This window comes from Ovis canadensis, chromosome 16, assembly GCF_042477335.2.
Source record: "Ovis canadensis isolate MfBH-ARS-UI-01 breed Bighorn chromosome 16, ARS-UI_OviCan_v2, whole genome shotgun sequence".
Taxonomy (NCBI): domain Eukaryota; kingdom Metazoa; phylum Chordata; class Mammalia; order Artiodactyla; family Bovidae; genus Ovis; species Ovis canadensis.
Genome location: NC_091260.1, coordinates 21605166 through 21620862, shown reverse-complemented (window position 1 = coordinate 21620862; position 15697 = coordinate 21605166). Strand labels below are relative to the sequence as shown.

The following is a 15697-nucleotide window of genomic DNA, read 5'->3' as shown; positions in this document are numbered from 1 at the left end:
ACTCGCTTTGCTGCCCGTGTTTTTTATTGTCTGTCTCCCACCACTGAGTAAGTTCTGTGAGAGCAGAGAGTGGTTTGTTTGCTGCTATCTCCTCTGCATTTAAAACAGTTCCTAGCTCATGGTAGGCACTCTGTAGGTGTGAAGAAGGACTTTATGAATCTGCCTCTTTGGATTCTAGGGCGTCATCTTGCTTGGAGTGCTGAATGAGTCACGTCCCAGAAACAGAGGGTTTGCATGCTTGTGTGTAGGCATAATGCACTCATCTTACCATGTTGTAGGCACTGCTAGATGCTAGATTTGTACAGTATATACGTAAATAAATTCTCTGTGCTTTACGTGGAGTATATACAGTATAGAGGAGGGAGACAGACATTAAATATATGCTTAATTATAAAGTTACAGATTATTATAATTGTTACAAAGGAAAAGAACAGGCTTCCGTGAGATCATGAGATAGAATTATAGAGATGGCCTAATTTGGACTAGAGACTTCCTGGGTAGCTCAGTTGGTAAAGAAAATACCTGCAATGCAGGAGACCCTTGTTTGATTCCTGGGTCAGGAAGCTCCGCTGGAGAAGGGATAGGCTTCCCATTCCAGTGTTCTGGCCTGGAGAATTTCATGGACTGTATAGCCCATGAGGTCGAAAGAGTCGGACATGACTGAGTGGCTTTCACTTAATTTGGATTAGGGAGTTAGGAAAGGCCTTTTTGGAGAACTAACATTTAAAATTGAGCCTTGAAGAATCAGTACAGACAGTCTAGGGTATGCATGTTCCAGGCATTGGGACCATGGCTATGAAGACCTAGGTGTATGAAAGAGCTCCACATTCTAGAAAGTAAAAATACTTACTAAAACAGGAGAGATGGTGGTTAAAAATGAGGTTAAAGAGATAGTCAAGGACCAGGCTCTAGTGAGGGCTTAGGTTTTCTTCTAAGAGCAATTGGAAGACACTGAAGAGCTGTATGCAGGGATAAGACATGATATGATCTGCATTTTTAAAGCTAATTTTGACAGTTTCATGAAGAATGGATTATAGTGAGGCCAAAGGAAAATCATGAGTCCAATTTGGAAGGTAGTATTGTAGTCCATTGAGAAGGATAAGAGTCAGTGTGGTTGCCTTGGAGAAGGAGAGAAGTGAATACATTTGGAGATGGCAGGGTTAGGGTGGATGGGAGAATTCTAAAGGAGTTCCAGGTCTCTTCCAGATTTGACAGAGATGAATAGCAAAGTCTAGATGAAGACCTGTTCTTTGAGGGGTTGGAAGGGGGTCTCCTGCATTGTAGGCAGATTCTTTACCCACTGAACCATCGGGGATTAATCCTTTTATACTTAAGTGGAGAAAGCAAATGGCAGTTTTGGAGGCTCTTAAGTAATCTGGACTGGACATAATGTTCACAACCCCTTATTGACAATTCTGAATTCTCTGAACCTCCCCCCCTTTTTTTTTTCTAGAATTCATTTGGCAGCAGAACTTGATTTGATCTGGTGTAAGGCTATATATAGTCTCTTTATCCTACTTAGGCTGAATATAAATGTTTTCCTTTAGTGTTTGATAAACAGATGCCACTGCAGATCCTACTGGTAGTATAATGACATATATGAAAACACGTTACCTTTATTTCAAAAAAATCCAAAATATTTAAATTCCCAAACACTTGGTCCCGAAAATTTTGAATAAAGAATTGGGCCTTTATAATATAGGGGCTTGGCAGTACACAAAACCATAATGACATCATCTATGGATAGAGAGTGGGGAATTAAAGCCAAACTCTGAGGTTCATCGTTGTCAGTTTGGAAGAGGAAAAGATGCTGAAACCCAAGTAGGAGAGCCAGAGAAGGAAAAAAACTGGAAAGTGTAATGTCGTGGCAGCTCAGAAGTGATAATGTTTCAGGAAGGGTTTAGTTTAAATGAGGCTCCAACTCCAGTGAGGTAGAAAGTTTCAATTTCTGTAGCAACTGTGGTCCTTGTGGACTCCAGCAAGTTCTCTTTTATCTTTTAAATTATAAGGCAGTTATTGATTTATTTTCTATCAGAATGATTAGTTTCTATCATTGAAAATCTTGCCTTCAGTTATTTAATTTGAAAAAAGAGAAGTTAGAATTTGTTCAAGTCAGTGTTTTCGTTTTTATGTACTACCTTTTATAGAATTTCAGCACTTATTTTTCCCTTCCCTCTTTCTGCTTCCTCATTACATTTTTTTTCAGATTGGCATTTTAATTGTTTATCTTGCCAATCCCAAGATGGAATAATTAATTTGTTGGAGCAGAAGTTTAGCCACGCTGCTTTTAAATAAAGGTGGTGGTATACGGTGCTAACACGTGTATGTTTTCTCTCTTGTGCTCACTCTTTGTCTCTCCCCCTCTCTAGCGTGTACACACAACTGTAGAACAGGTTAACTTTGTTTCTTAATAGGTAGTAGGCTTTATTTTGGGTTACTTAGAAGGGGAAAGAATTCTTTTGCTTCTTTGGTTTTTGTTCCAGGCCAAGCAGGTTGACCTAACCCTAATGGGAGGGGGGGGGGTCTGTCAGTCTAGCAGTAATGAGATTTTGGTGGTAGGACCACACCAGAGTGAGAAGAAATTGAGTCCTTGGGTGAAGGAACTTAGACTTTACTTGGAGCACTTGTGATGTGAATTCTGTCACTTGAGACTGTGTGCTCAGTCACTCAGTCATGTCTGCCTCTTGCAATGCTTTGGACTGTCGTCAACCAGGTTTCTCTGTTCATGAGATTTTCCAGGCAGAATACTGGGATGGGTTGCCATTTCCTCCTCCAGGGGCTCTTCCCCATCCAGGGATTGAAACTGCATCTTCCGTGGCTCCTGCACTAGCAGGTAGATTTTTTTTTTTTTTAACCACTGAGCCACCTGGGAAACCCTGAGTTAAGAATAAGCATGACTAAAATTGTGACTCTGCACTTATGCTTTTCACCACTATCAGTTTAACTGGAAACAATAGGGAGATTTTGTTTACTTTGAACAGAAACATGGCTAGTACAAAGAAATTTGAGAATTGTTTAAGTAACACCCTCAGATTAAGTTTAGTATTAGAGTGCTTTTATATATATATATATATATATATATATATATATCTGTGGTGGTGGTGTTCAGTCGCTAAGTCATATCTGACCCTTTGTGACCCCATGGACTGCAGCATGCCAGGCTTCCCTGTCCTTCACTATCTCCTGGGGTTTGCTCAAACTCATGTCCATTGAGTCGGTGATGCCATCCAACCATCTCATCATTTATTATCCTCGTCTCCTGCTGCCTTCAATATTCTCAGCATCAGGGTCTTTTCCTGTGAGTTGGCTCTTCACATCAGCATCAGCCAAAATATTGGAGCTTCAGCTTCAGCATCAGTCCTTCCAGTGAATGTTCAGGGTTGATTTCCTTTAGGATTGACTGGTTTGATCTCCTTGCTGTCCAGGGGACTCTCTAGTCTTCTCCAGCACCACAGTTCAAAAGCACCAATTCTTTGGCGCTCAGCCTTCTTTATGATCCAACTCTCACATGCATACATGACTACTGGAGAAACCATAGCTTGGACTATACAGACCTTTGTTGGCAAAGTAATATCTCTGCTTTTTAATATGCTCTCTAGATTTGTTACAGCTTTTCTTCCAAGGAGCAAGCGTCTTTAAATGTCATGGCTGCAGTCACCATCCACAGTGATTTTGGAGCCCAAGAAAAGAAAATCTGTCACAGTTTCCACTTTCTCCTCATGTGTTTGCCATGAAGTGATGGGACTGGATGCCATGATCCTAGGTTTTTAACTCTCCTCTTTCTCTCTCATCAAGGGCTCTTTAGTTCTTCACTTTCTGCCCTTAGAGTGGTATCTGCATATCTGAGGTTTTTGATATTTCTCCTGGCAGTCTTGATTCCAGCTTGTGATCCGTCCAGCCCAGTATTTCACATGATGTACTCAGGCAGGGTAACAATGTGTAGCCTTGTCATACTCCTTTCCCAATTTTGAACCCAATTTTTGTTCGTCTGTAGTGGCTGACAAAATTGTACTTTTTAAAAAAGCTAATGTAACAATAATATGAACCCAGTGAATTTGAATGCAAGGAAGAAAAATCTGTTTTGTTCAAGAAAAAGTTTATTCTTTTATATTCAAACACTTGATACTATATTCCTTTGCTAAATAACTGAATTTATTTAGTAGTCACTAATTTTGAGGAATTGTGATATTTAGCAATATCTTCCCACCGGAAATAAAGCATAATTTCAAAATTGCAGCTAAATCATGCTTTTAGGTTCTGCTTGGCTTCACGCTTCAAGATATTTCTCAGTTATTAAGGATCTGACTTAGATTTGGTGTTTCAAAAGAGAAAGAAGGTGCACAGTTTTCTTGGTATTAGGAATCATCCATATGAAATTAGTGGCCATTTGGCCAGTCTTTCCTGGATTTGAGACTACCTTTCTGTGAAAAAATATCTTGTTCATCGAAGTGCCTAATTTTAAGCTAAGGGTGAATTCTTATAATAGAAACATAAAGTAGAATCATGTTCTGGCTGACTGTTCCTCAGTTCTTAAGAATAATTTAGGATCTTGCAGTATTCTCATTGGACTTGGTCAGAATTAGCCAAACAAGTTCTGTGTTTTAACTTTATCATTCCTCACGAATAAAACTGGTAAGTTTTTGCACTGTTGTTGCATTACTGCCAAAACTATAATTTCACCATTATTGATTTTTTTTTAAGTTCATACCCTTTACACAAATATGAATATGATTATTTGCCTTAGAGATTTCTGATGCATGCTGAAGGAAACTGAACATTTAATATGGGGTGAGGGAATTTAATTTAATAAACTAGGGAAAAATAGCAAACATCTAGGCCTGCTCCTTAGACCTGATATAATTTGCCAAGAAAGAGGGTAATCAGGTTTGGCAGTGGAAATGACAGATGTATTTTTTCTCTTTTTATTTGAAAATGACTAGTTCAGCATTTCCCAAATCCTGTTTTGAAGAATATAATTGTTCTGTGATATATTAATAGATACTCAGAGAGGAAAAGAAGGGTTGTATGGGTAAAGAAATTTGGAAGACACAGGGTTAAGCAGAGTAAAACAGGCTTTGTTACTTTAGTATTTCTTAGTTACTTCAGTTTTTAATATATTTCTTGTGAAGCGAAGTATGGCACTGGTTTTCTTCCCGGGAAGTAAAGACCACAATAACGTGGAATTTTTTTCCCAGCAATATTCTTACTTCTTTCTAGCCCATTTCCTGAATAGTCCTGGAGGATCTGTGTGTTTTGTAATTTGAAAACATTCCCCAGGTCATCTGAATCAGCCCTGCCTTCAGTTGAGAACTGCTGAGATAGAGTATACACACACCTTTTCACAGATTTCTTAAACCATAGACTACCTCTTTTGGAGAGTGTATATTAACATTTTAAGAATTAGACATTTTGAAAGCCTCTGGGCTAGATTGTAAAGTCTTAAGAAGTAAACTGTAGTTTTAGCTCTGCCAGCTGGTTGTTTTTCAGTTTTTTAAAATACTTCTCCTAAAAAAAAAATAAAGACTTCTCCTTTGGTTTTTTGACACTATTCTCTTCTGGGTCTCCTCCTAATTTTCTGACCCTGATTATAGATTTTAATTTGTGGTATCTTCTAATACTTAAAAAATTCATATTTGCCTGTGAAATGGCATAAAAAGTTAACTTTTTCTGATGTTATATTTCATTATGTTAACTAGACTCATTTGTCTAGAAGCATAGTTCAGTTCAGTCACTGAGTCATGTCCAACTCTTTGCGACCCCATGGACTGCCGCACACCAGGCCTCCCTGTCCAACACAAACTCCTGGAGCTCACTCAAGCTCATGTCCATTGAGTCAGTGATCCCATCCAGCCATCTCATCCTCTGTCGTCCCCTTCTCCTCCTGCCTTCAGTCATTCCCAGTATCAGGGTCTTTTCAAATGAGTCAGTTCTTCAAATCAGGTGGCCAAAGGATTGGAGTTTCAGCTTCAGCATCAGTCCTTCTGAGGAATATTCAGGACTGATACCCTTTAGGATGGACTGGTTGGATCCTTGCAGTCCAAGGGACTCTCAAGAATCTTCTCCAACACCATAGTTCAGAAGCATCAGTTCTTCGGCGCTCAGCTTTCTTTACTGTCCAACTCTCACATCCATTTATGACTACTGGAAAAACCAAAGCTTTGACTAGATGGACTTCATTGGCAAAGCAACGCCTCTGCTTTTTAAAGCACTGTTAAATTTTGTATAATAATGGTAACTTGTTAAGTTTGGTTAGCTGTATTAAGATGACTTCAAAAAATTTGTTTTAATTTCAGAATGTATCTGTGTGTGTGTAATTTTTTTTTTTATATTTGCTACCCAGAAATTTCAGGATATTGAACAAACTCATCTCATTCACATAAAAGAAATTATAGGATCCTTGTCAAATGCTATTAAGGAAATTCATTTGCAAATAGGCCAGGTAAGTTTTTGCTTTTAGTAAACTGATTCATGAGAATTTTATGTTCTCTTATGACTTTAAAAATCCAAACTCATTACATGGTACTGAATTATTTCAGATAAAGACTATATATTTACATGTATTAAATATGAAATAACCTGGAGTTTGTCATCCTATCAAGGATGGTAATTTAATTTTTAAAATTAATTTTGTTCAGTCTCTTTATATTAAAAGTCTGCTGTTAATAATTTTTGAATATATTTTTTAAAGTTTTGTAATTTTAAAATTTAGAATAGCAACTTCAGTAAGGTATAGAATTTATACTTAGAAATTTTCCAAAAATATAAAAGTGGTTTATTGATGATATTTAGGGTGCATTGAAATATAGCAGAGAAAGATGAAGTCTGTTATCTTTTTACTAAAATTCTAATACTATTTTCATTGCTTCATGAGTTTTATTTCTTGTAAGACTGATGTCTCTAAAACACTCAGATACGAACATGTCACTGCACTGACTTCTATTTTAATTGTTTTGTGGAAATTTTGCCTGAAATACAGTATTTATGGAAAATGAAAAAAACTTATCTTTATTTCATTTTAACAGGTCCACGAAGAATTTATAAATAACATGGCCAATACTACAGTTGAAAGCTTGATACAAAAATTTGCTGAGTCAAAAGGCACTGGGAAGGAAAGACCTGGTAAGATGACAGACTCTACAAGGAGACATATTCATATTTCCCATTCAGTAACAAGTGTGTTTGCCTTTAAATTCCAAAATTGCAAAATGGAGCTTGGGAGATACCTAAAAATCTGTGTGAAACCTCAGATATCATTTACTTTGTGTCAGATGGTACGTTAGGTTTTTGTTTTGACCCTTCCGTATTAATAATTTAGTACTACCTAAAATGGTAGTACCTAAATGGTGGCTCACACAGTAAAGAATCTGTCTGCAATGCAACAGACATGGGTTTGATCCCTGGGTCAGGAAGATGCCCTGGAGAAGGGAATGGCAACCCACTGCAGTATTCTCGCCTGGAGAATTCCATGGACAGAGGAGTCTGGCAGGCTATAATCCATGGGGTCGCAAAGAGTCGGACACAATTGAGCAACTAACACTTACTTACTAAAGTGGTTATCATACTTTACTAAATGAATATATTAAAGTTTATATTTTCATAAGTATAGTTAGCAACAGAAGGCCATTTTATAATAAGACAAAGAGTGGGAGAGAATATTGAGCCCTCAGAGCATTGAAGACAGTGGAGAACCTTTCTTAAAATTTAGTAAGAATTTAAATTTTCTTTCCTCATTCATATATGTATTCAATGTTTTTATCGAGTGCTTACAGGATTCTAGGTACTGTTCTAGACCCTGGGGACATACCAGTGAGTATAGAAATCCCCTTTCCTATTTTATGAAGAGATGATTATAGGTTTCCTTAATCTCACTGTTAATATACATTTTATATCAGATATCATAAGCAGCATTCTCTTACCTACTCAGCATGCTTACAGTCTTTTATTTAATAGATTTCTTGAATCAATTTATTATACTTATAGTCTTCTAGATTTTATTCTTTCAAGATACTTGTTTTCACTCTACAGGTAAAAAGTATTCAGTTCTCAGTGGACTGAAGTTAAAATCTAGTTTAGAATTCAGGAAAATGAATAAGTGATTTGATTAGTCTGTGAGCCATTTTTCTTTAGTATAGTTCACAATACTAAGTTTAAAGCCTAAATCATCTTCACTTCCTTTTTCCCACATTTTGTTAAGTTTTAAACTGTATTGATTCAGTTTTTTCAGTATTTTTCCCTTTAGGCTTTCTTCCTTACCTACATCATTGAATGCAGCAGGAGGTTTCTAAATACAGGCGCAGTAACAATTTCTCTAGTCTGTCTTACATTGTATAGCATATTAATGCTTTGGCTATATAATTATGAACTTAATAACTGAGTTACTCATAAATTGCTGACTTTACATTATCAGTTCAGTCGCTCAGTCGTGTCCATCTCTTTACGACCCCATGGACTGCAGCACGCCAGGCCTCCCTGTCCATCACCAACTCCTGGAGTTTACCCAAACTCATGTCCATTGAGTTGGTGATACCATCCAACCATCTCATCCTCTGTCATCCCCTTTTCCTCCCACCTTCAATCTTTCCCAGCATCAGGGTCTTTTCCAAAGGGTCAGTTCTTTGCATCAGGTGGCCAAAGTATTGGAGTTTCAGCTTCAGCGTCAGTCCTTCCAGTGAACACTCAGGACTGATCTTTAGGATGGGCTGGTTGGATCTTGCAGTCCAAGGGACTCTCAAGAGTCTTCTCCAACACCGCAGTTCTAAAGCATCAATTCTTCAGTGCTCAGCTTTCTTTACTGTCCAACTCTCACATCCATACATGACTACTGGAAAAACCATAGCCTTGACTAGACGGACCTTTGTTGGCAAAGTAATGTCTCTGCTTTTTAATATGCTATTTAGGTTGGTCATATTTCCTTCCAAGGAGTAAGCGTCTTTTAATTTCATGGCTGCAGTCACCATCTGCAGTGATTTTGGAGCCCCCAAAAATAAAGTCTGCCACTGTTTCCACTGTTTCCCCATCTATTTGCCATGAAGTGATGGGACTGGATGCCATGATTTTCGTTTTCTGAATGTTGAGTTTTAAGCCAACTTTTTCACTCTCCTCTTTCACTTCATCAAGAAGCTCTTTAGTTCTTCACTTTCTGCCATAAGGGTGGTGTCATCTGCATATGGTGTTATTGATATTTTTCCTGGCAGTCTTGATTCCAGCCTAGCTTTTCTCATGATGCACTCTGCATTTCTTCTTTATAGACAGAATGAAATTTAGATTCTGGACTTAGATTCAAAGCCTTTCAGGATCTGCCCTTGCCCAGTCTTTAGTGTTACTTTCCATTATTTCTTTTCTGTCATCCTCCATTGCAGCCAACCTGAATTGCTTGCTGTTTCCTATTCATACTCCCTTTGTGCCCTTGGTACCTTAGTTATGCTAATGTCTCCTCTAGAAAATGCTATATCCCACTCATTTGCCAAATTAAGCTCTTAAAGAAGCCAGGTCATGTGTTACTTGCACCATTGTTGTTGTCTAACTTAGATTTCAGTAATTATGCTTCTGTGAAGAAAGGTTCTGTATTTGATTCATCTGTTTATCTTCATTATGTATAAACAGTACATTTTTGCTCAGTGAATGAACAGATGGACATATATGGTAAGGTTAGGATGTTAAAGAGGTTGGAATGGTTGAAGATACTGGAATGGATGGAATGCTGTTAGAAAAGTCTTGGTAAAGAAATAGTAAATAATTATGGCTAAAGTTTAGTAAGTACTTATTAGTAGCATGTACTGTGTCAACTGCTTTGCAGGCAAAGCTTGATCTTCAGGAACTCTTTGATGTAGGTACTTTTATTCCCATTTTACAAATGATGGAAATATTGAGAGGTTAAATTGTTTGCCCAAACTAAGTACATGGCAGATTACTGGGATTAAATTTCAGAATCCTTGACCTCAAGGCCCATGCTTTGGAGGAATGAAAATTGAACAGCATAAGTTTACATATGTAGAAAGAATGAGAATGCTGAGATACATAACTATAGAGTAGTGTGAAACCCTAAAATTTACGGTAAAGATTGGATGGCATCATCGACAGGACGGACAGGAGTTTGAGTAAGCTCCAGGAGTTGCTGATGGACAGGGAAACCTGGCCTGCTGCAGTCCATGGGGTCACAAAGAGTCAGACACGACTGAGTAACTGAACTGAACTGAAGACGAGTTATGAGAGGTAAAAGCAAAGAATTTTTATATGGAGCATTTAGAAATATTGATAGAATAAAAGCAAATGTGTATTGGCTAACTGAAAACGCCTTAGAACTGAGTGAGGTTGGTAGATTGTATCATTGTCAGTATCCTTTTTGTGACATTATTTTGTAGTTTTGCAAAATGTTATTTCAGGAAACTGGACCAAGTGTACAAGGAACCTTGTTGTATTGCTTTCCTTTTTCCTTTTTTAAAAAACTGTAAATCTACAGTTACCTCATTGAGTTCAGTTACTTTCTTATCTGTGGTATAGCACAGTACTTAACCCTATAGTTTGTGATCTATACTTTACTATACTAGTGAGATGTAAGCCTCAAAGTCTTCATCTATAAAGTGAGGATAATAATAGTTCCTACCTCATGGGGATTTGGGAGGTTTACCTGAGATAATGTAATATTTATTGAGTACTTAGTGTTATTTTTCCCAAATTAATACATACTCGATTAATAGATAGGTACTATGGGGTATTATTTATTTATAAATTTAAATATATTTGCCTCAAGATACACAGACATGTAGAAAATTTCTGTGACTAACTGGTAAGAGGGAGGCCAAGATTGGTGATGACATGGGCTTTCCTAGAATTACTTAGCCCAGAATTAGGTGACAGTTTTAGGATGACTGTTGACATCATGTATATAGGTGACTGATTTTCAAGATAAATGATCCTAGAACTTAACTTAGGGGAAAGAAAAGGCGTGAGCGGGGGTGGAATGGAAAAGTTAAATACTACTTCTCCAGTTGACTTGCTGTGGGCGACAAGCTCTTTCATACATATTTGTTCTATCTGTGGGCACTAGAGGGAGCTCATTTCAGTAATGGAAATTTTGTATTTCTCAGAACATAATACATGTGATTGTAAGAAATTACTGGATTTAAAGAATTTTGTTTTGTAAGAAATACACTTGCTTCAATTGTGTATACTAGGGCTTCCCTGGTAGCTCAGCGGTAAAGAATCTGCCTCCAATGCAGGAGAGGAGGGTTTGATTGCTGGGTCGGGAAGAGCCACTCAGGTAGAAAATGGCAGCCCACTCTAGTATTCTTGCTTGGGAAATCCCATGGACAGAGGAGCCTGGCACTGTAGTCCAGGGGGTTGCAGAGTCAAAACACACACACACAGCCACTCTCTGTCTCTCTTTCTCTTTCTTTCTCTCTCACACACATTCTCTCTCTCTTTCACACATGTCTCTCTCTCTCTCTCACACACACACACACACTCACTCACTCACTCACTCACTCACTCACTCACTCACTCACTCACTGCTGGTAACACTTTTTCTCTTTTGTAAGGGCTCCCTCTGGTGGGTGAGTTCTTCTGTAAACTGGTTTTAGTCCTATGGGGCACAATTTTAAAAGAAAACAAGAGGCCCACTTCTTTAGAAACTGCATAAACTGAAAGTTAACCCATTTGTCTTACACTGAAAAATGAGTATTTTTTTCTGTAGCCAGTTATCTGTTGAAAGATGTAACCTCTAGCTCTATGTCTCCAATTTTCCTGTGTAAATCACACTTTGAGAAAGTATTAAATTTTCTCACTATTATTGAGACTATTTTAAAAACATAAATATACATATATAATAATGTACATTTAATAAATATATATTCAGTTCAGTCACTCAGTTGTGTCCAACTCTTTGCTACCCCATGGACTGCAGCACACCAGGCTTCCCTGTCCATTACCAACTCCTGGAGTTTACTCAAACTCATGTCCATTGAGTCGGTGATGCCATCCAGCCATCTCATCCTCTGTCATCCCCTTCTCCTCCCACCTTCAATCTTTCCCAGCATCACAGTCTTTTCCAGTGAGTCAGTTCTTCACATCAGGTGGCCAAAGTATTGGAGTTTCAGCTTCAACATCAGTCCTTCTAATGAATGTTCAGGACTGATTTCCTTTAGGATGAAAGGAAAGGAGAAAAGGAAAGATATACCCATTTAAATGGAGAATTCCAAAAAATAGCAAGGAGAGATAAGAAAGCCTTCCCCAGGGATCATTGCAAAGAAATAAAGGAAAACAACAGAATGGGAAAGACTAGAGATCTCTTCAAGAAAATTGGAGATACTAAGGGAACATTTCACACAAAGATGGGCTCAATAAAGGATAGAAACGTTATGGACCTAACAGAAACAGAAGATATTAAGAAGAGGTGGCAAGAATACACAAAACAACCATTCAAAAAAGATCTTCACAACCCAGATAATCACGATGGTGTGATCACTCACCTAGAGCTTGACATCCTGGAATGTGAAGTCAAGTGGGCCTTAGAAAGCATCACTACGAACAAAGCTAGTGGAGGTGATGGAATTCCAGTTGAGCTATTTCAAATTCTAAAAGATGATGCTTTGAAAGTGCTGCATTCAATATACCAGCAAATTTGGAGAACTCAGCAGTGGCCACAGGACTGGAAAAGGTCAGTTTTCATTCCAATCCCAAATAAAGGCAATGCCAAAATACTGAAACTACTGCGCAACTGCACTCATCTCACACGCTAGTAAAGTAATGCTCAAAATTCTCCAAGCCAAGCTTCAACAGTACATGAACCGTGAGCTTCCAGATGTTCAAAGTGGATTTAGAAAAGGCAGAGGAACCAGAGATCAAATTGCCAACACTGGTTGGATTATTGAAAAAGCAAGAGAGTTTCAGAAAAAACATCTATTTCTGTTTATTGACTATGCCAAAGCCTTTGACTGTGGATCACAACAAACATGTATATTAAGATTAAATATAAATATACACATATAAAAATATATTTTATAATATGTAGTATCATTTTTGTCATTACTTTTTTATTGAATTATAATTGACAAATACCATTGTATTAGCTTTAAGGTATGCAGCATAATGATAAATGTATATATTGCAAATGATTGCCAGAGTAAGTTTAGTTAATGTCTATTCCCACACGTAGTTAGATTGTTTTTCTTGTGATAAGAACTTTTAAGGACTACAGCTGGCCCTCTCTATCTGAGGATTCCACAACCATGGACACGGAGGGCTGACTGCCTTAGGCCATATAAGGGACTTGAGCATCTTCAGAATTTGGTATCTGCAGGGATCCTAGAACCAGCCGCCTTCAGATACTGCGGGATGACTGTACTCTCTTAGCGGCTTTCAAATACATAATATGATATTGTTAAGTAAAGTCACCATGTCTGTGGGCTTATTTTGTCCTATAACTGGAAGTTTGTATGTTTTGACCACCTTTACCCATTTTACCCAGTGGCTTTCCCCCTCACCCACTCTGTATCTGTTAGTTCAGTTTTATTTTTTAGATTCCACATGTAAGTGAGATCATAGAGTATTTGTCTTTCTCTGACTTATTTAACTTAGCATAATGCCCTCAGGTTCCATCTATGTTGTCACAAAGACAGGATTTTCTTTTTTGTGTGTGTGTGGCTATTTTGTGTGTGTAGAGAGGGATATATATATGTGTGTGTGTAGATATATATATATTTTATTGATCCTTCATCTGTCAGTAGAGACTTAGGTTTGCTTTCATGTCTTTGCTCTTAAAAATAGTGCCACACTGAGCATGGGGCTTCGCTGGTAGCTCAGATGGCAAAGAAACCGCCTGCAATGCGGAAGACCTGGGTTGGAAAGATCACCCAGAAAAGGGCATGGCAACCCACTCCAGTACTCTTGCCTGGAGAATCCCCATGAACAGAGGAGCCTGGTGGGCTGCAGTCCATGGGGTCGCAAAGAGTCGGACACGATTGAGCGACTAAGCACATACATACACTGAACATGAGAGTGAAGATTTTTTTTCTCGGTAGTGATTTAATTTTCTTCTGATAAATATGGAGAAGTGGAATTGCTAGGTCATATGGTAGTTCTATTTTTAATTTTTTGAGGAACTTCCATACTGTTTTTGTCATTACTTTTTAAATGTTGTACTGCTTGGCTTTTCTGGAATTTGAGTTACTCTAAGTGGATGCTTTGGATATCAAAGCACTGTGGTCTGAAAGAATCATGAATAAACAGGTGTTTTCTAATTGTGAATGGCTTATTATGTTCTAATGACATTATCCTCATTCTCATATATTTTAGTTGCAGCTAAAATTGATTAAAATCTGTATTTTTTTAATTTCCTATTTTACAGTCATTCTGCTAATTTCGCTCTGTGCTGTTCATAATTCATAAAATCTAAGCAAGTTTCCATTTATAAGGAACAAAAGGATAGATAAATAACAAGTTGGTAAACCAGTGTCTAATATGTTTAAATAAAAGATTTTGTTGCAAAGCTTATCTATATTTTCATTATATGATAATATAGGTTTATGGCTTCCATCTGAGGACTTCCAGGGAGAAGGAAATGGCAACCCACTCCAGTATTCTTGCCTGGAGAATCCCAGGGGCAGAGGAGCCTGGTGGGCTGCCCTCTGTGGGGTCACACAGAGTTGGACACGACTGAAGCGACTTAGCAGCAGAGACTATATATTGTGTTTACAGTTACAAATAGAAAAAGCTTCAGAAAGGTAGACATAAAACCAGCCACCAAGAAAAAAGGAAAAATGAGATTCTTGTAATGACATTCTTGTAGTCAGACCACCTAAATGTGAAATTGATTAGTTTAGATTTTTAGAATTTTTCAGCTTCCAATTTTAGGTATATTTTATATATAGGGTACAGATGAAAGAGTATTATTTTAAATATAGTTGAAAAAAAATCTAGTGATCATCTTTCCAGGCTCCTCAGTGATTTGGAGTAATGCCAAACCTATAAATTGAACCTTCTTCCACAAAGTTTTTTTTTGGAGAAGCATTGAAACCCTTTTGTAGAGAGCAAAATTAAAATTAGCTGATAAAACCAAAGACCCACAAACCACACCAGATTTGCTGTGATTACTTCATTTTTCTAATTGATAGTAAATGGGAATGATCCGAGAAAGAGAAAAGAATGGATAATGATTAGTGAAGAGGATAATAAGATTTGCACAAATCGGAGACTGAAAGAAGAAAACTTCCAGAGCAGATAACACAGAAAAGCTTTGCTTTGTGCAGGAGTACACCTCTCCCTAGGTGTCCTAACTACCTAGGACAGAGGCATAGAAGTCTGCCCTGTGGGATGCGTGTGCCTCCTGATAATGATTGTCTCCTGAGCTCGATTTAGCTTTGCCTGTTACTTCGAGGCCTTCAAAGAATGAATTTGGGGTGGGGAGAACATGTATTTGGTGATACGTAAAATTATAAAATTCAGGTGTTGGTGTCCATGAAAGTTCTTTGAAACCAGTCACACTTGTCTGCTGTGACCCATGTCTTGTCTGCTCTCTCACTGTGGTAGCCAAGGTCACTAGTTGTGACAGACTTTATGACCCACAATGTCTAAAATACTTATTAGCTTGACTTTTTATAGAAAATCTTTGCCTAACTTTGGAGAATGTACTTTTTAATGTAGATGGTAGCAAGCTTGATAATACATTAGAACTGTGTAACTTATAACAATACTAATTTTT

The 15697-nt window shown here is 37.7% G+C and overlaps 1 protein-coding gene across 3 annotated transcripts in view; it reads left to right on the top strand.

The window, feature by feature from the left end:
• FCHO2 (FCH and mu domain containing endocytic adaptor 2) overlaps positions 1-15697 on the top strand; it is a 119376-nt gene that overhangs the window by 44324 nt on the left and 59355 nt on the right. For all 3 annotated transcript variants that reach the window (XM_069556192.1, XM_069556193.1, XM_069556194.1), the window contains 2 exons: positions 6341-6439; positions 7023-7119. In XM_069556192.1, the coding sequence (XP_069412293.1) occupies positions 6341-6439; positions 7023-7119 (196 nt within the window). The remainder of the gene's footprint in view (positions 1-6340; positions 6440-7022; positions 7120-15697) is intronic.